The 25,741-nt window shown below is 38.0% G+C and overlaps 1 protein-coding gene and 1 long non-coding RNA gene across 2 annotated transcripts in view; both read right to left on the bottom strand.

The window, feature by feature from the left end:
• Positions 1–1,216: 1,216 nt before the first annotated feature.
• Positions 1,217–25,741, bottom strand: part of LOC144644770 (uncharacterized) — a 32,634-nt gene continuing 8,109 nt past the window's right edge. The window contains exons 5-17 of the mRNA XM_078504296.1: positions 25,041–25,116; positions 24,459–24,655; positions 23,419–23,557; positions 21,842–22,097; positions 20,173–20,765; positions 18,580–18,752; positions 9,061–9,259; positions 7,096–7,229; positions 6,278–6,349; positions 5,717–5,815; positions 4,899–5,103; positions 3,762–3,866; positions 1,217–3,453 (exon numbers count right to left, since the gene is read on the bottom strand). Coding sequence (XP_078360422.1) covers positions 2,909–3,453; positions 3,762–3,866; positions 4,899–5,103; positions 5,717–5,815; positions 6,278–6,349; positions 7,096–7,229; positions 9,061–9,259; positions 18,580–18,752; positions 20,173–20,765; positions 21,842–22,097; positions 23,419–23,557; positions 24,459–24,655; positions 25,041–25,116 — 2,793 coding nt within the window. The 3' untranslated portion in view covers positions 1,217–2,908. The remainder of the gene's footprint in view (positions 3,454–3,761; positions 3,867–4,898; positions 5,104–5,716; positions 5,816–6,277; positions 6,350–7,095; positions 7,230–9,060; positions 9,260–18,579; positions 18,753–20,172; positions 20,766–21,841; positions 22,098–23,418; positions 23,558–24,458; positions 24,656–25,040; positions 25,117–25,741) is intronic.
• On the bottom strand, positions 10,243–17,544 carry LOC144644848 (uncharacterized). The gene is made up of 2 exons (XR_013569204.1): positions 17,291–17,544; positions 10,243–10,467 (listed from the first exon to the last, which is right to left on the bottom strand). It is a non-coding gene; the product is annotated as an uncharacterized LOC144644848 (long non-coding RNA).

Here is a 25,741-nt window from a genome sequence, read left to right as displayed (position 1 = left end):
ATTATAACATTTTGATTGATTTTGTTTGTTCTCTTATTTGGTGTTGCTGTACACGTTACCCGGAGGGGGGGGGGGGGATGGTACTCCCATATAAGAGCTATACGGGTATGTGCCGCTCAACATGGTATGCTTTTTGTCTCTCTGACTCTGAAACAGGGTATACAAATCACCCTTTTGACTCTAGAACAGGGTTGATTGTTTTCCCAGAATCCTGATTAAACACTATCAAGTATATAGCTATGAAACTCCGCTCCTTTCATCGCTTTATCTCCAAGCCACAGACGAAAGTCAAGTGAGAGCTTTGTGATGTACGGTAGTGTTTTTATATCTATCTTCATATATTTCCATTGTGGATATTGCTGGAACAGGGTACCTACTTTGCAGTGTTTGTCTGGAACAGGGTCGCAAATTGACCCTTTTGTCTCTGGAACAGGTCCAGAGTCTCAGCAACTCAACGGCACACCCCCATAGTAAATTTTAGGGAGTACCCCCCCCCCCCACCCCGGACACGGTAAAAAAGAAATAAGGAAAAATATTAATTATTATTTATTAAAAAAATAAAACGAATATAAAATTCTTAGCCTTAAAGTTTTACAATGGCCAGAATTCAGAGTTCAATAAAGTGCAAAATAATTAACTGGGGAGCTCCGCTTTTAGGCTTGCCTAAATTTATATATTAACATTTATAGTTAATTTCCTATAATAAGGTTATAGGCCTTTTGCAACAACCGGTGCCATGGAACTAAATTCTGTAGGATGCAAAGCTTCCTTGTGTGGCTGTTTGAAGTTGCTTTGTTTTGGAGGCTGTTGCCTCCTTTTTGTCATAAATCACTGCAGCTTTTGTTCTTGGCATTTTCTCAATGATTCTTAAAGAAACTACACAGTGTTATAATGAAAAAGCACTTTATTCGCACATAAAAGATTGAAATAACTACTCTGTCATAAATACTCAAAATTACAAAAGCTACAAAATGTACTGTACAAAATAATTCAAGCTACTTGAATAAGTAAAATTACATAATTAATTAATATAGTATCTAAACAATTCATATTCATTAACTATTTTTTCAATATAACCTGATTTTCCTCAACTTATACCATGAAAATAAAAATACTGTGGTTGTAATCAGGCATGATGTAATGAACTTATAAATCAGGGTTGATGCTGATTAAAAATTTTCTACCAAGCGAAATGTTTCAGTCACTTCGGTGACCCTTAATCATTTACATTGCACACAAAATAGTCTAAATAACACTTAAAAATAAATGTTATGGCTTTATTTCTAATACAAAACAAGTGACTGTTTCCAGTTAACTTATAAATTTCTAATAAATGATGAAACTCCTATTCTGGTAGTTCCCGGGGGTAGTTGAACTGTAAACAGCACTGATTTTAGTCCAAATATCAAAATAGCAGTTCTTCTCGGAACTACAATAAAGAACCTGAGAAATAACAAATGCAGGTTTGAAAACATTTGAGTGATTACTGGAAATCACTTGAACTACTCTGGATCCACCCCTGTTTCCACTAGTTGCTATACCAACACACTGTTTTAGTTAAGTTCTAAACATTTGGTAGTACAAACACTAAAATAGCAAAGCAGAAAGTTTTAGTTATGGGACCACGATAAAATTATTGCTTCAAGTTACCTGCTATTGTTAAGGACAATTGCTAATGTTTCCATAGGTAATCCTTACTTTAAGCTAAGACTGCATCATCATCATCATCATCATCATCATCATCATCATCATCATCATCACACAGAGCAGTTTTCCAAATTTAAAGAACCTAATATTGTCAGTGGTTTTTAATTTCGTATTTGCAAAGCTGACTTGCATGTACATTTTAACACTGATTTAAAAAAGACTTGTTTAACAAGCTCTAAGCCAATCAGAACAAAGATACAGATCATTGTCCTCGGCAAGTCATAATATGCATTTGCTCTTCAGGAGCTTACCCCACACTACAAACTGACATGCTTGTCATCCTAAATATTTCACTGTTTATTAATTCGCTCAGTATAAGAAGACACTACAATTGGCTTTGTGATAACTATGTTGTAAGTTCTACCAGAAACTCATAAGGGTTGAAACATTCGTTTCCATTAAGTACCATATTTGGAAAATCACGAGAGAAAATTAACCAATCAAAATTGCAATGTTTGGATTAAATTCACAGCGCGCGCTTGGTCGCGCTCGATGGCGTTTTTGAACAAGCTTGGTTGAATGAAGTAAAATTTTGTCAAATTCCCCTGTTTCATCATCGTTTAGTAGTCTGGAGAACTTCACTTGGATACACTTAATGAATTTCTGTTGTATTTGTACGAAATTTGGAGAACTTAGGTCGGAATATCAAGTAGCTTACCGCAAAACTGAAAATGTTGTTGCGTGTATCATTTTGGTATTTATACCATGCCATAGAAAATACAGCCAATCAGAATTCAGGAAAGCCGTTGTATATTCGACGGTATTCAACTCAACCTTCCCATCGTGGGCTGCAATTTTATTCTTGACGTAATTTAGTAAGCATATTTTCTATGGCATGGTATAAAATAGTTACACAACACTTTCTCGTGGTATACTATGGATACGCACTCGCCTTACGGCTCGTGCGTATACCGAGAAAATACAAGTGACTCGTGGGATATTCCATAGTATACCACTCGAAAGCGTTGTATAACTAGTATAAAGAATTCGCGTACAAACTCTTCGTGTTTCCAAATATGGTGCTTAACAAAAGTAAAAATTCAAACGCTGTGCACGCGCGTTACACGTTTCAACCCTTATGGGTTTCTGGGTCTACCAAGGCCATCAAAGAAAACTACACAAATGCACATCAGTTAACATACCAGTGACCTTACTTATTGGTATACTATATTGGTGTACTTTTATGTTCATCTTCATATTCCTAAACCAAATGTGGCAATGGTCGATCTCGTGAACCATAACTTGACTGCGGTCTTCCATCTGCCAGAAGACTCTCGCTTTCAATGCTGGTCACACTCGCTTGGCTTGCAAACCGGTGGTATTCCTGATTACGACGCCTACGCGGTCTCCTGCGTCGATGATTGCGGACGGCTTCCAAGTCACGCTCATTGGGGGGAGGGGGCAGATTTTGGTCATCAAATGCCCACACCATGTGCAGCTGACCACGCTTCCAAGGAGCACGTGCAATCACATGGAAAAATGTCACACCCCTGTGCCACAGGAGAGTCACAAACTGTATAACTATGATGAAGCCATAGACGCACAGGAATGCCAGACCAAGGACATTGGTTCCCAAGAATGACAGGTGTTCTTGTTGGACAAGAGTCATAATAAGGATCATCCAAATGGCATTTGCAATGGCAAACACCATCAGAGTTGAGTCACGGAGATCTTCAAGCTTCTCTTTTAGTTCCTCAACTGCCCCAAACACTGCTGATTCTGGCACAAGGCAGGCTTTCCGCAGACCTGTGAACAAAAACAGACAACTTTAAAGCTTTGAAGTGAAAACAGGAAATTCACCAGCCAGCACTTTAAGAGTCACTGCAGATGACTATAGTTTTTTAAGAACAATCCCGGGCCCCAAGGATGACAAAAATAAATGAAATGCAACTTTAGCTAACTGTTATAAAGGTTTCAGAAAACAGTAACATGAAACAAGACAGTAAATGTTGTTAACTGAGTAGAGCTTTTGATTGACAGGAGAGGCAGTAAGAAATGAGGCAAGTATTTGTTCTGATCGCTAAAGGGAGTAATATTAAAACATTAAAATTTACCTTCCCAAAACTGATATTCATGTCCACTGTCTTGATTATCAGCCTTTATATCCATGACAAGCAATTTGTTTGTTTCTTCACGTGCCCGGCGAATTCTCCGCTGAGCTGTGAAATACACATGTAAGTGCAACAAATTAACCATTTGGAAGTTTACAATTTTGCGCTTTGGAACTAGTCCCGTGTAAACATGGCCGAAGATTTGATGTAAATCTCCGATCTTTTAACCTTTTCAACACGAGGTTTAAGTGACATCACCCTTAAAAGGGGTGGGTATTCAGTCAAGAGAGCTGTCACATTTACATGTATGCGGCAATTGAGTTGGACAGAATAAAAGAGCAGCTTAAAGAGCGCAATTAAAAAGTCGCTATTTTGTAAAATCTATGGTTAGGATTATCATGCAACTTGCTGTGAGTGAACTTTAACTGTTTGCCAACTTGTTTGAGGTATTGCAAAAAATTCATCATGGCATATTAAAAATAATCGCTTTTTATTTAAAATGAAGGCTTTAGAAAATTGCGCATAACTTAGAGAAATCTTGCCTGATCGCCACAATTTTTATGATTTTACTTATTTCAGGGTTCTTTTGTCAGGCTTTAAAAATTCAAAGAAATTGCTTGATGTTTTCCTTTCCAAAAACGCGTTCTAAAAAGAGACCTGTTGGAACAGTAAGTACCCATGTGCCACCAAAAGCCGGGCTTCTTTAGCAGGAGGCAACTTCATGCAAGAGTACTGCTATTCCACCTGTATCCCCCCTCCACCCTGCCACACACGTGTGCCCCAAGAATTTTGGAAGTTTGCCCAAACAATTTGCAAGTATGAATTAATGTTCCTGAGTGGAGAGTGCAGTATGGAGTGCAGTATAGGTGTCATTATTAAAAACTAGCAATGGTATATTGCAATTCCTGCGTTTTGATTGGTTAACTGGCAATGGTATACGAGTTCATATACCATTCATAGTAGCTGATACGCGAAATTAGCTGGGGAGCTAAAATATTGCAATTCTTTGGGCGTTTTTAATAAAAAAAAATTATTCCACTCGCACTTGTTGCATATGAGATCGTTATAGCCAACTACCATCTCATTTCAAACTCGCACTCGTGGAATAATTGTTTAATTAAAAGTATATCATTAACCTACCTTCGCTCGGGTACTGTACTTTCTGTATCGCCTTGTACATCTTATTCAAGTGTCCTGGTTTGATGATGTTGAAGGTCTCTTTTATCGTGTCCTTGTTCATAATCTTTAAATCTTCTAACATTCTAGGTTCTGTGTAGCCACTCTGAGTAAAGTTTTCCCAGTATTCATCAAGTCCTAGTTCAGTTAACCAATCTTCGACATTTTCCTTACAGAATAAAAAGCAAAAATTTGTGTCATCACTGCACAAATTAAATTGAGTCTGAGACAAGTTTCTGTCAAAAGAGTTCTCAGGTAAAATCTCTAATTTTCTTAGCTTGTTGAAGACTTACATAACTTAATTGTCTCCTCACTGCTTAATTAGTAACTAATAACTTGTATTATTCAAAACTAACAATGGTATATTGCAATTCCTGAGTTTTGATTGGTTAACAGGAAATGGTATATGAGCTCATAAACCATTCACCACAAATTTGGTACCCAATACGCCTCAACAAAAACAGCTGGGGAGCTCAAATATTGCAATTCTTTGGGTGTTTTTAATAAAACAATTATTCCACTTGCGATTGTTGAATATGAGATCGTTATAGCCAACTCGGCGCTACGCACCTTGTTGGCTATCTACCATCTCACATCCAACGCGCGCTCGTGGAATAATTGTTAAATGTGTTGTTAGTATATTGAAAGGAGAAGATCACTAATGATCGAAGTCAACCATTCTACCAAGTCCCTATTCATCCTTTTTTTGGGGGAAAAACGGCAACCGTTCCTCTCACAAGGACAAAATGGTTAATGGTTAAAAGACGTCTACAATGACTTACCGGCACTTCCTGTGGGATTTCCACTTGAGGGAGTTTCTCAATTTCAATCAGCAGCCTTTTTCGGTGTCCACGTTTCTCAATTCCGATGGCTTTTAGGTCCTGTTTGGTTGGAAAAATTAGTTCTAGCATGAAGTTGTAACAATCTCCTGGACACAATTAAGTGGCCTACATGCTATACAGTACAAGTAACTCAGACTTCCATTTGTCAAGGCTTTAAATTGGAAGAAACATTTATTTAAGGTCGCGCAGGACCCTTGCTGTGAATCTAATTGTGCACACGGGACAAAAAGCTGTGAACAATAACGTGTAATTACTTGTACAAAGAACTTTAAGAAAACTTTCTCATGAATATTTCATTTGTTGTCGGCTTCAGACGTCGCAGTTCATGCATACTCTTTAAATAAATACATACATAATGATTGGAAAGGTCCTGCGCGACCTTAAGCTATTTACTTTGCTAAAACTGGCTGCCTTTCCTTAACCTCCCCTAGCTCAAGCCAGTCAACTGACCCAAGCCCTAAAAACAGGATCAATGTTGCTGTTATAAATACATGTACTAACCTTGTCTGTCATGCCAGCAATGAAGCTCACATTGTCATAACCACAGTCCTTAAAGTTGTTCACATACAGTTGCTGTAGAGAGATTAGAACACGAAATAAGTCACAGAACAGTAATTTCTCTCCCAACCTGTTAGAACTGGTTATTTTGTTACTTTTATTTGCGTTTTGTGTTGTTTATACTATGCATCTGGTAAAAACAAACAAACAAACAAACAACTGCAAGTGATGATCAAGAGCGAGTGGTTTTCAATTGACAGTAAAGAAAGCAAAAGTACATTCCTACTTGGGATTGCATTTGTTAAACTCCATAATTGGTGTTAAAAATGCCCCCCTGGTTGGCACAACCCCACAACCCAGCCATAAGTCACCACGCTGACTAACAATCCTCTTGTTGTCCAAAATATAAGCCACATAAATGATGCTGAGAACTTTGGTGCATGCGCCTCCAGACTGAGCTCTGGTCAACCACAGGCACTGTTGGCGCTCTCTGCTACTAATTAGTCCAGTTGGGGTTTAGGCAAGACACCTGTACTCTACATGGACATGAGTGGGCGGAATTAATGTTAGGTACTAGGGAAGGGGAGGGGGAGGAGGGAGAAAAAGACTGCAATGGACTAGCATTTGATTCAGTGGGAGGGCATAAATACTCCAAGTACTCTAATACTATAGAAATCGGGATAAGCTCCAGAGATACGGGCCACAACAAGGTGTGTGTTTAGTGGGATTTGACTGTAATGATAACAAAATAACAGGAACTCTTTCCAGTAATTGTTAGTTGCACTTTGCACATCAGTCTACCTTCACACATTAGCCCTTACCTGAAAGTCTTTTTGGAGCCATTCCTCTACTGGGGTTTCAGGATGCAGACGTGGGAGCTTTGTTGCAAACGTAACCTTTTTATCGCCAGGGTAACGAAATTTTGAAAAACGGCCGCTGTCCTCTTTTTGGCCATCTAGTAAGTAAAGCAAGATGCATTCATTTGTTAAACAACCGGTCTGATGAAGAAACCAACCAGAGAATGTTTATGAAATCCTTGATGCTCAGAGCTCACTTCTTGAAAAATTTACACAATGTCATGTAGGTAATGCACTTTGCATAATTATATAAATAAAGAATAAATACAGTGGAACCCCGATATAACGATATGCCAAGGGAGCAATAAAATTATATCGTTATATCGAGGTATCGTTATATCGAAACTCCCGATATAACGATATGGCCGTAAAATAACCGAAAATATCGTTATATCGGGGTAAACCTAACATGTACTTTTTCACTGGATACAGAGGTTTAGAATACAGTATCATTTTCGTATATCATCGTACAAAGCTGTTATCAGAAACGTTAGAGATTACTCGATTACTGTTATGTTATTGGATTAAGTTCGATGTTTTGCTTAAATTGTGACTGTGTACTGATAATATCGTTATATCGGGGAAAATTTTTCTTTCGGTACGCTAAATTCTCATCGTTATATCGGGAATATCGTTATATCGAAGATCGTTATATCGGGGTTCTGTCCCATACATTTTACTGTAACTTTTGCCGGGACATAGAATATTCATCGTTATATCGGAAATATCGTTATATCGAGGATCGTTATATCGGGGTTCCACTGTAAAGAGTGTATATTTTTGCAGCAAAAGGAGCTTTTTGCTCTTAATATAACACTGGAAAGCAAAAAGCATAACATGCAGAACCAACTATACACAGTAAAGGTATCTGAGGTAATACTAGGAGCTACATGCAGCACTGAAACTGGTCTGAGGGTGAAACAAGAGCTGAAAAAAGGATGCCCTCGCAGACTGGAGAGAGGGGTGGAGGGTGGAGGGAATAGAGAGTCCATTGATGACTCACAGAGTATAATGCTGTCATAAAAACCAGAAGGTTTCACGTTTTACACTTGCTGGATGAGCCTTGATCTCATCACGAAAGGGGAGTTGCGACATATATAATGCTAAGATATGTTAAAAATTGCTCTCTATTTCATTTTGAAAGTGCATCACCTTGAATTTTTTTCTACCGTACATTTTAAATCTGTAGTTGACCATCAGTGACCAGTGGCGGTTTGAATCTTGGAGAAGTGTACAAGTTAGAGTTGTTTTAATAATTTACATGTACATTCAAGCATTAATTCAGGGATTTCAAATTGTTTTGAAGTAGGAAGAGGAACTGGAAGAGTAGGCACCTGTGGCAGCCCCAAGCTTGTGTTTGTGAGGTGATTGCTATAAGTAGAGTAACCAGTGACATAATATACAGTCTAAGCTCTCGTAAGCGGACACCCTCGGGACGCGAAAAAGTGTACGTAACTGGAGCTGGCCGCTTACGAGAATGGTTTTCGCACGCGGCCAGTAGAGGTGTAGGGGATAGATGGCTGCTTACGGGAGGTTGCCCAGCTAACAATAACCTGACGGACGTGGATGACGACTAAACAAACACAGAAATATGGTACGTAAAATCATTGTAACGAACGGCGATGTGTAGTTGATTGATAAAAACAAGAAAGAGAGGTTTTTTATTGGATTTTCTTCGGGCTGTCTGCTTACGGGAACTTATAAACAAAGAAAAAGTCTAAGTCGTAATCTGTGAAAGTGTCCGCGGCCACTTAGGGGAATGTCCGCTAACGAGAATGTAAAAATACAGAGTTTGTATGGGAGTTAAAACGGGGTTTCTAACAAGGCCGCCGTAAGTAGAGCTGTTAGCTTCGACTGTATAACTGAGTAGCCGGTAGAACTCTGGCAGTCGCTGGCTTGTTTTGAAAACCCTGTAATTTGTGCACTAACCTCGAGTTAAAGATGTCCGGCGTGCAAGAGGTTGCTTCAGAGCTGACTTGGGTGGTGCTTCATCCAAGTGTTTAGCGCTAACAGCAGTAGCACCAGATGAGTCCAGATCACTGTCTTTACCAGGATCTTCATCTTGAACAGGAAGACCATTGCCTTCATCTTCAGAAGCTTGCAAGTTACTGTCAGAGGAAGAATTTTCCTTGAAGAAAACAAAAATGACAAAATGATGTATCACAGAAACATGTGGCATAACACCACATTGCAGAGACATTGTTTAAGGTCGCGGGGGACACCTTAGGCTCATCATTATACATTTATTTAAAGCGTATACACGAAGTACAACGACTGACATCGACAACTTTACGAGATATTTATGACCGGACAAAAATATGAGCACGTGCGCATGATTTGTACAAAATCCCTGTTTCTTTGATATTGTAAACAATTTAAAACAACACTTAGCTATATACGTTCATATAGATTGTAGGAATTCTTTGAGCTTATTTTCATTTAAATTTGAATATTTCTGCAACTCAGAGTAATCACAAAAATATTCGGCAGAAACAATCGTGCCCTTTTTAAAAACGCATTGTTCTCACCATAAAAGCGTGGAATATAATTACCATAATTACATCTCTCCTTGGCAAAATGATCGTATTTAGGTCGGGACACCTTCGGAAATCGCAAAGTTTGGACTTTTCCGACAATTTTGTGGCGGAGAATACAGCACGGATACAGAACTTCATGACTTGCCACTGCAGATAGGTAAACTATGAATACTGTAGTGTGTCATAACAGAAGCGGAATTTTAAAAGAGCGCTTTTGGAAAGAGGTAGAAGACATTAAATTCAAATTTGCGCACTTAAACCGCCGTAATTTGCTGGCAAACTTTAAATTAAAAAATCCGCTTCTGTTATGACACTCTAGAGGTATTAACTGATTAGTTTTTGACAAGATCCCAGTGTGCTGTCTCCTACTCGTTCCGCAAACTCTGCCACAAAATCATGTTTTTCCCAACTTGACACTCACGAGGCTATAACATCGCCGTTAAAAGCAATCTACCAAATAAAAGACGACATTCACAATCTTTCATCATTTCTTTATGTCTCTGTAAAATTTGAGCTTAATCGCACACATAACAGCTGAGAAATAAGCGTTTTAAAAGATGCAGGTCAAGCAAAATTTCCCTTCATGAATTTATTCATGCTGTAGGTATCCCCCGCGACCTTAAGAAGTATGTAATAAATGCAATATCAGCAAACTCAGCTAGAGGTGACAAAGCCTTAGCTTTTCTGGCACCATCTGCTCATGCATGCTAAGGGGTTCATACAAAAAAATTGCAACCATTTTTCAAGGACTTTTCAAGGACCAAACTGAATTTTCAAGGACCACCTACCAGGAATGTAACTTCACAGAAGGTTCTTTAATGCACATTCCCAGTCCATTAGCTAACAGGTTTTAAGAGGGCGTCCGTGTTACAGTGGATAAGGCACTTTTCGGACCTTCACCAATTTCCCTGATTTTTTCAGTGAAAGTCGACAATTATATCCCAGTAACAAATATCACATTTATTTGGATCAATTCGATATTTTATATTTTTTTGCGAGGCGATTTTCAAAGTCACCTCAAAACCATGCAATTCGCCATTGGAGACTACGTAAACTTGCTGTAAATGACGGTCGCTGCCAAAACTTTATTACTCAATTCAACGAGCTGATTATTTTACATATTGAAGTTTCATCTTCCCTCGATAGTCTAGAGGTTTAATAATTGAAATCTATTTAAGTCTCGTTAAGTTATGATTTTTTTAAATTGACTCCCAAAAAACTCCGGAATGTGCAAAGCGTGACATGCCTGTAGTTAGAAGCCATTTTCTCGAATGTGGGACCTGATCTAGAATCGTGTCTATTGTAACTCAAAAGTACTAACACCATTATAGAAAAGTATGAAATAAAATTTGTGGGCACTCTTTACTGCGCGCCGTACAGAGCTCCACGAATTTCCCAAATATTCGCCATTTTGATCCAAAACAAAGAAAACGCTTGAGCGACCGATAAACCAATTCCAGAACCGTGAATGTTTGGAGATGTGTTAAATACTGCTAGAAGTCAGACTGTAAATGGAAAATATTTTTCTTTCGCAGTTCCAACCGTTTTAGCCGATTTCTCGGTATTTTCAACGCTCACAGCAATAAATATATCACTTCGATCAATATGCAAATTTCGGCATAAGGCCGTGTTGTCACGGAACATCTGTATACCGCAACAATTTCCCTAAAAACGTTTTCCAAAGCAATTATTTCCTTCTTACCTGGCCGGGCGATAAGATTCTTTAGGCTTCTATGTAGAAGCTTTCTTTTTGTTTGTGGCTGTAGAGAAGCTGTTTTCATTTCCCACGCTGCGATGAAACAGTGTTTGTTTTGCCGCAAGACTGACTTGTTCGTTTCAGTCTAATTCAATTAAAACCGGCCAGGCTGCCTAGTTTGTCAAAACCCGGGTTTTTGTTTTCGCTTGGCCTTTTTGAGGGGACTTTTTCAAGAAAATTCACGTTCCAAAAATGCCCTTCTTGTATTGAGTTGAAACTTGCTGATTTGCTGTCGAGGGTGTCGAATATGCTCCTTGTCTTGTCTCATGTTGTCTTGTCTTTCATACAGGTTCCTGATAGAGGGAGGCGAGAGGGGGGGGGGGGGGTGGGGGTGGGTATTAGGGTAAAGTCCTAGCCTATTGTTTTCCCGTATTTTCCAAATCCAAATCCCAGTTCTATCTATTGGTTTTTACTTGTGATTCCCAGTCCCAGTGACCCAAATTTCATTTTCCCAGCAACAATTTGCCCAATCCAATTTCTTATTTTACCCCCTTCTAGCCCTTTCTTATAAACAAACAGTAATAAACAGTTATTTGATGAACATCAAAAGTCTCTGAAGTATTCAAGACATAAAAGTAAAAACACCAGCAGGAGGGCATTTTGCGTGCGCATGCGTCGATATGGGCTAGTGCGCACGACAGAGAAGTTCTGCTATCGATTGTTTACATATTTTTCACAATTTATGGCCTAATTTTCAGCTCAAAATAAAAGGTGTTTTAAGTTTTATATGCTGTATACGATCCTAAGAGTCCTTGCTTTATCTTCTGATAACAACAAGCATACTTTGGTGTCGGCGTGCCGTTTATCTGATCGACTTTGGCTATGTGTATTAAACATTGCGCGTGGACAAAATGGCGACCGAATGTCGAGAGCCTAAATACCTTGCCCATGTTTTTAATAGCTGGGAGATCTAAACGGACAAAGCGCTACGGCTACTTAGTACTAAAATATAAAACAGCAGTTTTATCTATACGATGTTATAATCAAGTATCTCGGGTTTGAGCGAGTGGTCATGATTTTGTTCAGATTTTTCATAAAACTGCAATTTCATCGTTCTCACGATGCAAAAATCTCAAAATCTAACCTTGATCTCCAGCGTCTACCGATGATATATGGAGCCTGAAGTACTTAAACTATCGTCTAGTGCTGCGAAGGTAGCGTTAAAAAATGGTCTATTGTGGTAATTTTTAGCTTTCTTTAACGTACGTTCTCGCTGGTTTATTCTAACAGAGAAACTATCGTTTGTGATTATTTCCTTAAACTTAAGCATTGGTCAAGATAACTTCACATTTCGATGTACCACAATTATTCCGTTGAACAAGAAAAGAATTACTGAGATCGGTCTTAATTTTAAAGTGTTATGGTAATTCTTTGCTGGTAGACTATTTGTTTACATTTTACTATGTTAATTAGTACATTTTTGGCTCCTTTATCAAAATCTAGCCTTGATCACCAGTCAAAAAATAGCATGAAACGAACAAGCGATATATATATTTTTCAGAAACGTTCTAATAACTGCTGCATAAAATGTCTTAAGAAATAATTTTTAACTATAAACAATGTTATTTTCAAATTTTCATTCAACGTTTGTTTCTTTAAGATTGATGTTCGTTCTGTTATAACGACTGTTTTCCTTCTGTGTCGCCTAAATGTGATTTAAAGAACTGCAGTTCTTGTTCCAGGAAACCCTGTTTGCCAGTCGCGGGCAAGTTGGCTTTGCTTTAGAGTCATCAGTGAGCTGCATTATCATGTGCAGAACACCCAAACATGTCTTTCCCCTCAGGGAAAACCCTTTTCTTTGGTGGTCGTCCCTTTAGGCAAAAAATCTCCCGACAAGCTATAATATTGCTTGCACTCTGCCTGTATTACAGCAATTGATTTGATGTGAAGTTTTGATCCTAATATATCACACTCCAGCACACGAATAAATGTTTTCCTCTTTTTACGGCCTGTTTGATTTTTGTCGGTGAAGGCTTTCCTAACTGTCCCACATATTTTCCTATTATTTGCAACAACGATCCCGAAGCAGGCCAGAAAATCTGCTTTATAAGAGCCTTGCCACACACAAAACACTTTTTCTTAGCGAAATTTACGTCTATATTAAATTATGTGACGATAAACAGTACAAAAAACAAAGTTTGAATCTTCCGCGCCATTTTTATTCCCAAGATCACGCGGTCTTTGTACAGCGGTTGCACGCATGCGCCCGCAAAATGCCCTCCTGCTAAAAACACCAACAGTCGGGGCTTTATAATTGGAAGTCATTGTATTGATTTGACTTTAATAAGATGGTGGCCATTAATTTATCTGTCATAATTTAGTGGGCGGGGCATTAAAGTGTCTCTAAACAAGAAAATAAATATTTAACACAAATGTGCATTTCGTATTCTATTACTATCGTAAGTAAGTAAGTAAGTATGACTTTATTTAACGAGGGTGACACCTGACAGTAATCAAACTGATAAACTTGTGGCCCTCATAAAAATATAACAATAACGGAAATATAACAATGGTATAAACTTTAAAAATAGATATTGATTTAGATAAAACTATGTACAACATTAAATACAATAAGACAATTAAGAATTAAAATTACATGAATGAGTAATTGAAGGGAGTCGCGAGCCCTGCAACGATATATGTTTTCTCGACAACATGAATATAACAAATATGAAAGAACCCGCATTTTTACATTTGTCTATTAACTCATCAAGCCTTGACTAGTAATAGTTCTCACTATAAAGCTGCCCCCGCCTTTTTATAATTTGTTTTACAGCAATAATCTAGGATTAGTAGAGTCTTTTTGTCGCCTTTAAAATTAGGCTTCTTTTTTACTGTGCCTTGTACGTCAAGACATTGTTTGATCTCTTTGCTGCGGAATTTTTTGTTGTGTGACACCATTGCGTCCCAAAAATATTCACAAGCTCAAGTCGATGGATATATTACCTAGCACGCGGAAATAACACCTAGCGGAAATAACACATAACAATAACACATTATTATCTTGGGCTTATAACATTCACAATTATTAAACTTACAATGATTTCCAGTTCAAAAAGCCTAAAAATTCCACGGGTAACAAAATATGACACATTCAAAGATTCGAGAAAACAATTTTTGATCCTTATTCAAACCACTTTATGGATCAAATAATCTGACAGTTTGTTTGCTGAACGAATTACCCCCGAGAACAAACCTTAACGCTTGAACCAGCTCTTGGAACACAAGTTGCCAAGAACACGAAACCGATTGCTCGAAATCTTTCGACGTATTACTCACAACTGCATCAAATATCACTTAACACAACCAAAGCAGAGAAACCGCTCGAACAAATCTGTGAACACGCGTAAGCCAAACATCGGAGTAATCAACGTGTGACAAATGCCAAAACGCATTTTTCACATAAGGATTTTTATTTACCGCTACCCCCTGTTATCGTGACATCATAATACCCATTACTCAGGAATCCCTTGCGGCAAAACATTATCATTACTCAGAGATTCCTTGCGGCAAAACATTATCATTACTCAGGAATCCCTTGCGGCAAAACATTATCATTTCTCAGAGATTCCTTGCGGCCTTGTTCGAGCAAATCGAGGTTTTTTTCTGGTATACATACCGTATATTCGGACTGTAAGTACACATTCTATATATACGCTCTACAATGAATGCCTCCTCGGGGTTTCGTCTCTGGGCGAAAGCCCTGCGGGGGCAATAACAGAAGACTGTTTTTCGTGAAAAGAGGATCGTAATATTAACGACATTTACTACGTTTAACCTTATGTGCTAATAAATGTTTCTTTGCAAGGTTAGTGACTTGTTTGCCTATTCGATGTCCGAGTCAAGCCAACAAAAAAAAAAAGATTGCATAATGTTACGCTGTGAAGCGTTTCCCTAGTTTATGAAGCGATTCAACTTTTTTTATTATTTATTTTTTTTTTGGGGGGGGGGGGCGTCTATTAGACACTGGGCGTCTATAGACTTTACGATTTCTGTCAAAATCGTTTATAAAAGCGCAGGGGTTAGAGTTCGGGCGAAGCCTTCCCGTACAAATTTTTTTAAAGTACCCCCCCCCCCCCCCGGGGGATATATTTCACTCAAATTTAGCGGGATAGTGTAAACGCTTTTTTTGGAAAAAAAAAGGTAGCATCGACCACACCTTGTAATGGTCAAGCCCGCACTCAGTCTACTTCACAGCCGTTGGTAACGTCACGCTCTCGCCATGATTAGTTCGGCTTCCGTATAAACATCGCCGCATTTCGATAAGTGGCAGCTCGACAAATAAGCTGAATTGAAATATCCGAGTTTCACTTAGAGAGCAACACATGGCTCTCCTCATTCCTACTAGATCCACACGGAGTCTGTAATATTTCGTGAAGAGAGCAATTGGATGCAATAGCTGCCATTTCGTGCAGAAAGGACGCGCAAGGATTTTCTCGAAATTAGACAAAATCGCGGACATTAATTGGTCGGTTTATATAAAATTGAATTAGATTGAGACAAACAAGTAAGATTGCAAAAACAAACATTGTGTTATCCCAATTATTTGTATTTTATGTCTACAATGCTTCAAAGACTTTTAATGTTTATAAGATAATTGTAGAACTTGCTTTGCCTCATTGGAGTCCGATAGTTTTCACAAAACACTGTTCTAATATGCAAACAAAACTTGTGCGACGCAAATCAGGGATTTCCCTTGTTTCCACAAGACCAGACTGGATTGTAATTTTTTCGAATAAATCCCTCCGAAAAAAAGCCAAGCAAATAAAAACCCTTTTGGGTATGAAAAAACATCCTCAGAAGCTTACAATGTTTTTTAAAAGGTTTTGCAAAGAGAAAAACAAAAAAAGGGGCCGACAGGGGTTTGACAAATAAGGCTTTAATTGAATTAGACTGAAACGAACAAGTCAGTCTTGCGGCAAAACAAACACTGTTTCATCGCAGCGTGGGAAATGAAACAGCTTCTCTACAGCCAAAAACAAAAAGAAAGCTTTAACATAGAAGCGTAAAGAATCTTATCGCCCGGCCAGGTAAGAAGGAAATAATTGCTTTGGAAAACGTTTTTAGGCAAGTTGTTTGCAGTATACAGATGTTCCGTGACAACACGGGCTTATGCCGAAATTTGCATATTGATCGAAGTGATATATTTATTGCTGTGAGCGTTGAAAATACCGAGAAATAGGCTAAAACGGTTGGAACTGCGAAAGAAAAATATTTCCCATTTACAGTCTGACTTCTAGCAGTATTTAACACATCTCCAAACATTCACGGTTCTGGAATTGGTTTATCGGTCGCTCAAGCGTTTTCTTTGTTTTGGATCAAAATGGCGAATATTTGGGAAATTCGTGGAGCTCTGTACGGCGCGCAGTAAAGATTGCCCACAAATTTTATTTCATACTTTTCTATAATGGTGTTAGTACTTTTGAGTTACAATAGACACGATTCTAGATCAGGTCCCACATTTGAAAAAATGGCTTCCAACTACAGGCATGTCACGATTTGCACATTCCGGAGTTTGTTGGGAGTCAATTTAAAAAAATCATAACTTAACGAGACTTAAATAGATTTCAATTATTAAACCTCTAGACTATCGAGGGAAGATGAAACTTCAATATGTAAAATAATCAGCTCGTTGAATTGAGTAATAAAGTTTTGGCAGCGACCGTCATTTATAGCAAGTTTACGGAGTCTCCAATGGCGAATTGCATGGTTTTGAGGTGACTTTGAAAATCGCCTCGCAAAAAATATAAAATATCGAATTGATCCAAATAAATGTGATATTTGTTACTGTGATATAATTGTCGACTTTCACTGAAAAAATCAGGGAAATCGGTGAAGGTCCGAAAAGTGCCTTATCCGCTGTAACACGGACGCCCCCTAAAGGTTTTTAAATGCCTAAAATGCACGCGGCATGCGCAGGACAATTAAGAGTTCTATACAAAACCGCTGGTGAATTTGTTTCACTGACATTTGAACTCAGTGCGCAGTTGGATTACTTTGCTTCTCAATTTCCCTTTATCAGCTGCTTTTACACCCGGCTTTTTCAGTGTTTGAAGCTGCTTTACACAGGAAAAGACCAAAGTCTATGAAAAGCAATTCCCTTTCGACGCCCCCAAATTAAAAAAAATTCAAGGACTTTTTAAGGACTTACACACAGATTCAAGGACTTTTCAAGGAAAAATGCAATTCATGGACTTTTCAAGACTGTGTGAACCTTGATGCTAGTAAGTGAGCGTGTATTTTTGATTGGTACGAGAATTATGCAGTATAATAATTATTTCTCATTACAGCACTGGCATTCCAATTTGTCAAACCTTCAAGGGAAACAAAAATTAGTTTCAGAAATAGGGAATTTAAGAAATCAGAGGTAAAATTGCAGTGTTTGACTGCATGAGGAAAATCCAAGGGAAACAATTTTTGGTTCAAGTTATCGGGAGGTTTGAGATAATTATTCTGGAGAAATCGGGATTCCTCTGTACCTAATTTCTGGAGATTTTCCAGTCTTTTGATTTCTTTATTTATGTAACTTGCAACAATAATAATAATAATAATAATAATAATAATAATAATAATAATAATAATAATAATAATAATAATAATAATAATAATATAATATTAATATTAATAATTATAATAGTAATAATTATAATAATATTTATTTATACCGCACAAATTCAACATAAGTCAACCAATGAATTCACTAGAAAATTAAAGTTTTGTTTTAGTGCTAAAATAATGTTCTGAAAAATCCCAGACGTTTGAGGACTACTGTCCCTTCATCGGTGAAATTGCCATTGAAGAGTGTGCGCCTCAGTTTATCTAAATCTGTCAACATCGGGCGCGCACACTTACATCGTCTATTTAAATGAAACTGAAGTCAATGTTTATGCCGTCCGGCTGTAGAGTTTGGCATATAAAAATTAGATGGTGCTCCGTGCTGCGTCTTTCTCTGAAGATCAGAAGACCTGATTGCACAACAGACACCATCGTATCGACTGTTGTGTGACCAGGTGAGGAGAAATGTGTCACAATGGGCAGTGTAGCTTTCCTTTTGACAGATCTTAAATGTTTGCAGAACCTAAGTTAACCAATACGGTCACAGTATTTGCGCCTAAAATCAGTGTATGTATACTCGTTAAAGTTAGAAATGCTTACCTCTCCAGAGGCCCCAGAAGGTGAATCAGCTACACGCCCATCCACCCTGGTCTCGCCTTGAGGCTGAGGTGCCGCCTCAGGTCTGCAACAGGTAAAAATATACCTAATCTTTGCCCAAAGAGTCTCATACCAAGGAACATCATCCACTTTCTTGGTTTTCTCTTCCCTTGTACCTGAGGAAGTAAGCAAGTTATTTAACAAGTAACTCAGTAAACATGTCTGCCTCTAATTATTCCAGGGTTCATACGCATTTTCAGGCCAAAAATTCAAGGACTTTTCAAGGACTTTCCAGGACCCTTCTTGGAAATTTCAAGGACTTTTTTTCATGAAATTTACCCCAAATCAACGATTTCCAGTCTGTTATGCCGTTGATGTGCTTGCTGAAGAACTAAAAAATGGCTTATTTTGGCGGTCTTCTCATTGTCTTGAAGCCTTTTGATCTTCAATAAAAAAATCAAGGACTTTCAAGGACCGAAAACCAATTTTAAGTACTTTCAAGGCCTTGAAATCGAACAACTGAAATTCAAGGGTTTTCAAGCGTTTTCAAGACGTGTACGAACCCTGTTATTCTTATGGTCAATATGTTACAGTAATCTAGACATCACATAATTTTCCAATTAGTTCAGCGATCAATAGTAATTTCCCCTCACAAAACAATACATGTACACTGTAAAGCCAACCAGTAAGAAGCATAAGTTACACAATTTATTTATGCTTCAATTTACTGATGAAATGGCAAACCTTTATCAGAATGAAAGATGTGCTGTGCTCTGTTCGTAACGGCAATACAAGCAACATGATGGAGAAAAATGACTATGTGAAATTTGACAAACTCTGAATATCCAATACAAATACAAACTTTTATTAAACATGTAATTTGCCGGCGAAGGTAAGGACAATCAACTGCCAGGAAAAATAAACGCCAAAGAACAAGGAAGAGGAAGAATTGGGAAGGAGAGGGTTGATGAAATTTTTTTACGTGTCAAGAACACGACATAATTTTATCCATTATAAGACGATCTAATGCAACATAAGTTGTAGACATGACCATCTTGAACTTAAAATTCAATTCAGTACCCTTGATTCCATGTTCCTTGGCTTTCTGTACATTACTGGGAAACTACAAAAATGGCAAAATTGTTGCACAAAATTTAATTTGCAGGTGACTAATGTATTTAAATGTCCTGATGAAGTAATGAAACCTAATTACAATAGTTTTTGGAAATTCAGTAGAAATATTAAATGATACTAATAATACTTAAAAATAGCAAAAGCGAAAAACATGTTTAACCCGTTGACTCTTTAACCAGCCAAAACTGACCTTAAGGGACCATGGTTCTTGTGCCACGCGTGACATCACCATTTTATACACCAGATGAGAATTCATATACTAAATGGCAGTTTTCTGGGATATCCCAGGAGTCAGTGGGTAAAAACGCTTTATAGCATGAATGTGCACATGTGCCTTCTAAGAATGCAATATGCAAGCTTTTTCTTGGTGTACTATGTAACTGGTAGCATATACAAGCATTGTTGTAAAGTGTCATTAACTGTGACATAAATTTATTGATACTGCTTGATTGTTTTACTCACCCCATGAGCGATCAGTCATGTTACAAATAGAGTACACAATCAGCAACAGATAACCTGATGGAAGGCAGAGTAGATACCATATGCCATGAACCAAACATCCAGCTTCTAGAGGGTGCAACATGGCTGCCAACAGGAAAATCCCAATCAGGCCTCCCAGATACAGCGAGCTAACATCAGCTGGGAGCCTATCAGCCAGGTCAGGAGTAGCCGTGGTGGATAACAGCACAGTAGATATGGTTGAATTTCCTACAGCTAGCAGTGAGCTTTTTGTTGGTGTTGTTATATTGCGTGTAACTGGTGTTGGCGCCATGTGGGTTGTGGGACCTGGAGTTGGAGTGGGTGGGTGTCCACGTTTGTAGAGGTCATCACCAGCCTGAGCAGCCACGCCTACTGTCACAAAGGCCATCAGTAAGGAAAAAATGATTGTCAAAAATTTTGCCACTTTTAACTGGAAATCCTGTGAGGTGTAAAGGCAGATTAAAGCGTATCCAACCGTAAGTAGTGAGAGAAGAACAAGGAGAACAGCGTTACTGTTAATAAAGAAGTTTGCATATGACAGACCGCTGGCCATAATTAGAATCACTGTGGAAGGACTGTAAAATAAAGAAAAAGACAACAGTTAATTAGCTTATTTATACCGTATTTATTCACACTCGGTTATAAGACGCACCCCAAACTTGGCAACTTTGTCATGCTAAGTTTCCAAACTGAAAATTTCCAAAAACACTCGGTTATAAGAGGCACCATGAGTTGGAGAGTTGTAAAGTTTCGGTGGTCAAATTAAGGACAGTTCTTCTTACTGAATTACCGAATAAATACGGTAATTATTTTTAAATTATTTGTTATTTAATAAATTAATTTACCACCTTTCTTTGACCACAAATCTATTGACAGTTTGCACAATTTTTTCTAAAGAATTATGACCATCTGAAACTTTGCGCAGGGTGCAAAAGTTGGTATTTTTGCCTCATGTTTTGTCCCCATTTTTCACTTAAACACTTTTATTACTAACTCACTTTTTTAACTTAACTACAGTTGATTCACTTTCATATAAACACCAAAGGGAGAGGGAAAGGTCGCATTATAGAGGTAGAGTTTCTGCAAATTTTGGTCTCTTTCATACCCAATGAACTGTCTGTAAGAGGAAGGTGTCGGTATTATAGAGCTGTCAGTAAGGAGATGTTCGTCGGGGGAGACTTGTTTTTTGCTTTTTAAATTTGTTTATTTACATGTATTTTTTTTGCACATGTAACTAATGTTTAAAATAAAAAATAAAATTAACTACATGTGTTTAAAGTCATGTTACTAAAACCATCCATGCTAGGCTGAGAGAGGCCCTGCCAGGGTAAATTCCGACAAGCGACATGGCCCAAAAAGTAGCGACAGCACGTAAAATAAAATGGTGACAAACGACGACCCTTTTGGGAAAACTTAAATTCCAACAACAACAAGCAATTTTCCTTAATTTTACTACCGACTGCAACATGAAGTGCGATAAAAAAAGCGACGTGTATGGGACATTTTTAAATTAAGACAAGCAACACGCCACTTCCCCTGCCCCCCTGGCAGGGCCTCAAATAACAAATCAATAACAAATCATACAATCTTACTAAATAACAAATCATACAATCTTACTAAAGACCTTAAGGCGCTGAACTTTCCAACAAACCTGATAATCGTTGAGAAAACCATCAGCGCCTGGTAGAGGATGAATGGAAATGAAATGTAGTCATTGTTGCTCACTGTTAATTTCCATTCACTGATTAGAAGTAAGAGATTGGCTAAAGTGGATGGAATCCAGCGCCGTCTCTGTTTAAAGAATTCATCAAAATTCTCTGGACAGTAGGTGCTGTCTTCGGCTGCTGCACAGTATTCTAATCGCCAGCCAGACTGCACCATCAGAGTACACAGCCAGCGGTCTTCACCTAGACGCAGCAGAGTGAGTAATCAGTATTTCTAGAGTCACATTATAGCTTCAAGCTACCCAGAGTAGCATACATGGAGTTCCTATAATAATTATATTATTTCAAGCTTTTATGATTTTGGTTGACCATATCCTCCATTCCAGTATTGAATATTGATTGGATGGATAACAAAGGGATCCATTGCATGGCGAACCCTATTTGTACTTTAAAAATATCAGTTTCTTTTAATAATATTATAGGTTTTAGTTTAGCTAATTTCAGTCCATTGTTGGCCCTTTTTTCCTCAGTAATAAATTGCTTAAACATGGACACCATTCAATAAACAGTGTCAGTAATGCACCCACATAATAATCCCTCACTTATAATATGATGCAGAACTTGTGGAAATAAAATCTAACTACTGGTACTTAAGCAATAGCACTTCTGGAAATTATTAGTTCAAAAATGTTGAAAAATGGCATAAAATTGGAGTCATGTTCACTTGATAAATTAAAAGGAGTGTTAATTTCAGTGTCCTCAAAAAGACACACCATAATTTCCAGGATGGTACATAATTATCTAACTTTCCCCAACCTCTGAGGGATGTGTTGTGTTGTCCTAGATAGTGTACATTACCCTCATAAGGAAGGCTTTTAGGTATGAACCCTAAACCCACCCCTCTGAATTAGTGCTCAGTTTAGACAGTTAAGCTTTATGCTCTTCTTTGTTATTGCTTTTAAAGCCCCCTCTCCCCAACCCCTCCAGAATTTTCCAATGACCTTAACTTCTTTGTGGTGGGTGCTTGATATATGTATTTTCGCTGGTATTCAGAGTAATTAGTTATGCTAAATTCTTTTGCACTTGGTGTCACACGTAAACGGCTTGCAAATCCTGCCATACTTCTTGTTTGCCTGATTGTTTACGGGAATTTAAGGGTAAAATAATTTACGTACGGTTGAGCGAAGCGAATTAGAACATAATTTCTGGAACCAAAAATTTTACCCTGCTTTTAATTGATCCTCTAATTAGGAGACCATAATAAATATTTTGCTACCAGCTCTTCATTTGAATGAGCAATCTCATTTGTTCTGTTTTGTCTTGCTCTGTTCGTTACATCATTCCTGCTGTCATCACAAACAGTGTTTCCTTTGTGCTGACTACCTTAGATTATTTTCTTCAACAAAAAGTGGATCCTATAATACAATTAAAGGATAAGTCGTTGTGACATAACACAGGTGGTGTTAATTAATTTCCCACAATTAGGTAGATAGTCTGTTATTATTTGTTCAGCCTGTTCATGAAAGGCAAGCAACCACCATAACTAGATGTACGATAGACTCACCCATGTCCTTGGTCAGAAAATCAAATGAGCTGTCAACTTTGGAGGAATATATGGGGAGCACATCCCGCAGTGCAGCAGCTCTGTAGACACTGAAGCAGCCAGGAGAGCACAGCACAGATCCAAGAACATGATTAGCTACCTGTATGAAGGACACAGAACTTAGTTTATTTCTTAAAAGAGTGGGCTAAATGTTTGTACCCGGGGGGGGGGGGGGACTCGCATATGAAAGTGACGGGGATGCTCGTCGTCTCGCTTAGGGGTGTAAATTTCGGATTTTTGGTCTCGCTAAGGGTGTTCCGGGCAAAACGCCCAAAACGCCAATATTTTTAGCCATAATGGTCTCGTTTAGGGTTACACACGAAGAAATATACAAATATAAACTCCATTCTTTTTTTTTTTGGTATCTTTTAGGGGTTAAAAAAAGCTTGAGCCACACCCAGATTGGTCTCTTTTAGGGGTTCTTTTCAAAATTCCCGGGGTTTGTACAGTCAACTCTCTCTAAGATGGACACCTTTGGGACCGGCCCCAACTGTCCGTCTTAGAGAGATGTCCGCCTTATAGAGAGTTGAGGTAATGTGACACCAGAAATTCTCAGATAATATAGCTCAACGGCTAAGTACTGTACTCTTTGCAAACTTTAAATATAACAAAAAGACCATATTTGCTTATTGAAGCAAAAGTTGAGAGCTTCAACAAACTGTAATACTGTGAGCAAAAAACGCTAATAATTAAGCAGAGAAGTAATTCGTAAATTAATAAAAGCCGATTGTTATTGGTGAGTAAGTTTGGTATCCTTAAGGTGCTGACTAACTTTACTTGTGTCGATACAGTTTTAAAGTGTCATTCACTATAAAAAGGACACTTCTCAAGTGTCGTTGACAGTTTCAAAGTATCTGTTGTCCTTCTTAGAGAGGTGTCCATCTTATAGGGAGCTTAGTTACAGTAAAATGACTGAAAAATGGTAGGGACCATCACCAGGTGTCCGTCTTAGGAGGTGTCCATCTGAGGTGTCCGTTAAGAGAGTTGACATGTACATGTACCTTTTGGAACCAGTGTCCAATTGCATAATCAAAGACCTGGTACCAGACAAGAGGTCCGACTCCTAAGGGATGTGTCCTTCCACAAACGGCACCCACGGTGGGATCTCTTGCCATGAGATCCAGTAATGCTTCCACTGATTCATGCGTGAATCTTACATCAGCATCTGTTGTTAAGATGTATGTGTTCTCATCTGTCACTGTGATGACAAAAAAAAATGTTTGTGTCAGCCTTGATGGCAACATTATCCATAAGTCTTAGAACTATCTACTTCTTGTAAAATGTTAAATGTTAACTGCACATGTTACATGTACATGTAGTTTTCAGTGAAGTCTACCTCTGGTGGTAAAACTCAATTTTATTCATTAATGTGTATAAAATAATTAATGTGATGTTTGTAAAAGGGTCTAAAACATGTACTACTAGGTGATTTAAAAGAAAACAGCAGGTTGTGATTTGCGAGGGGGGTCCCCTCCGCCTTACCACCCTATAAAAAAGTGATATTCTCGCACTATTGTTCTGATGATGATGATGATGATGATGATAATGATGATGCGAGTGTGATGACAATAACATACATATACCTTCCATAATCTTTTCTTTAAAGTCCAGCACATACGACATGTACATGACTTGACTCCAGCGTTTCTTGTTCTTTACCTTTAAATAGTTTCACATAACATAATTAGTTTAAAATAAATATAATTATAGTTTTGCAAAATTTTTCAGTTTAGGAGTTAAGTGGCCAGGAGAAGAGAAAATGGTATTAGACGATGGGGTAAAATACTACTTTAATTCGCCAAACAACCACACAAACAGCAAACAAAATAAACTCACATGTGAAGGTACGCAAAGCATTATAATTAATAATAATTAAATAATAAGTTAACCCTTAGTGAATACAGGTCCTAGAGATAACCCATCAAATTCATGGTTAAACAATGCCAGCAAAAGAAAATGTTGATCAATTAAAAGCTTAGGTTGTCTTCCTTGCAGTACACTGTATGTAAAACGCTTGGCACTGAGGGTGCTGCAATCTCCTGACAACACCGTTATTGAAGTTGAATGAGAATCCTGCCAAACAATAAACTATGAATTTGAACTTGAAATATTCTTGTTCATGATTTGATTAAGTGACGGTAAACAGTAGAGAACAACATTGCAGGCTGTTGTGTGAACAGATATGTGCCTGGTTATTTACCATAAGATCACATGTATGTAGGGAAAAAGGGAGTCCTCCAGTATGATTATACTATAATTTATATTACCATTTGAAGTTAAAGCA

Source organism: Oculina patagonica, chromosome 2 (assembly GCF_052425735.1).
Source record: "Oculina patagonica isolate OP01 chromosome 2, crgOcupat, whole genome shotgun sequence".
NCBI classification, from domain to species: domain Eukaryota; kingdom Metazoa; phylum Cnidaria; class Anthozoa; order Scleractinia; family Oculinidae; genus Oculina; species Oculina patagonica.
This window is presented reverse-complemented; position numbering and strand designations above follow the sequence as displayed.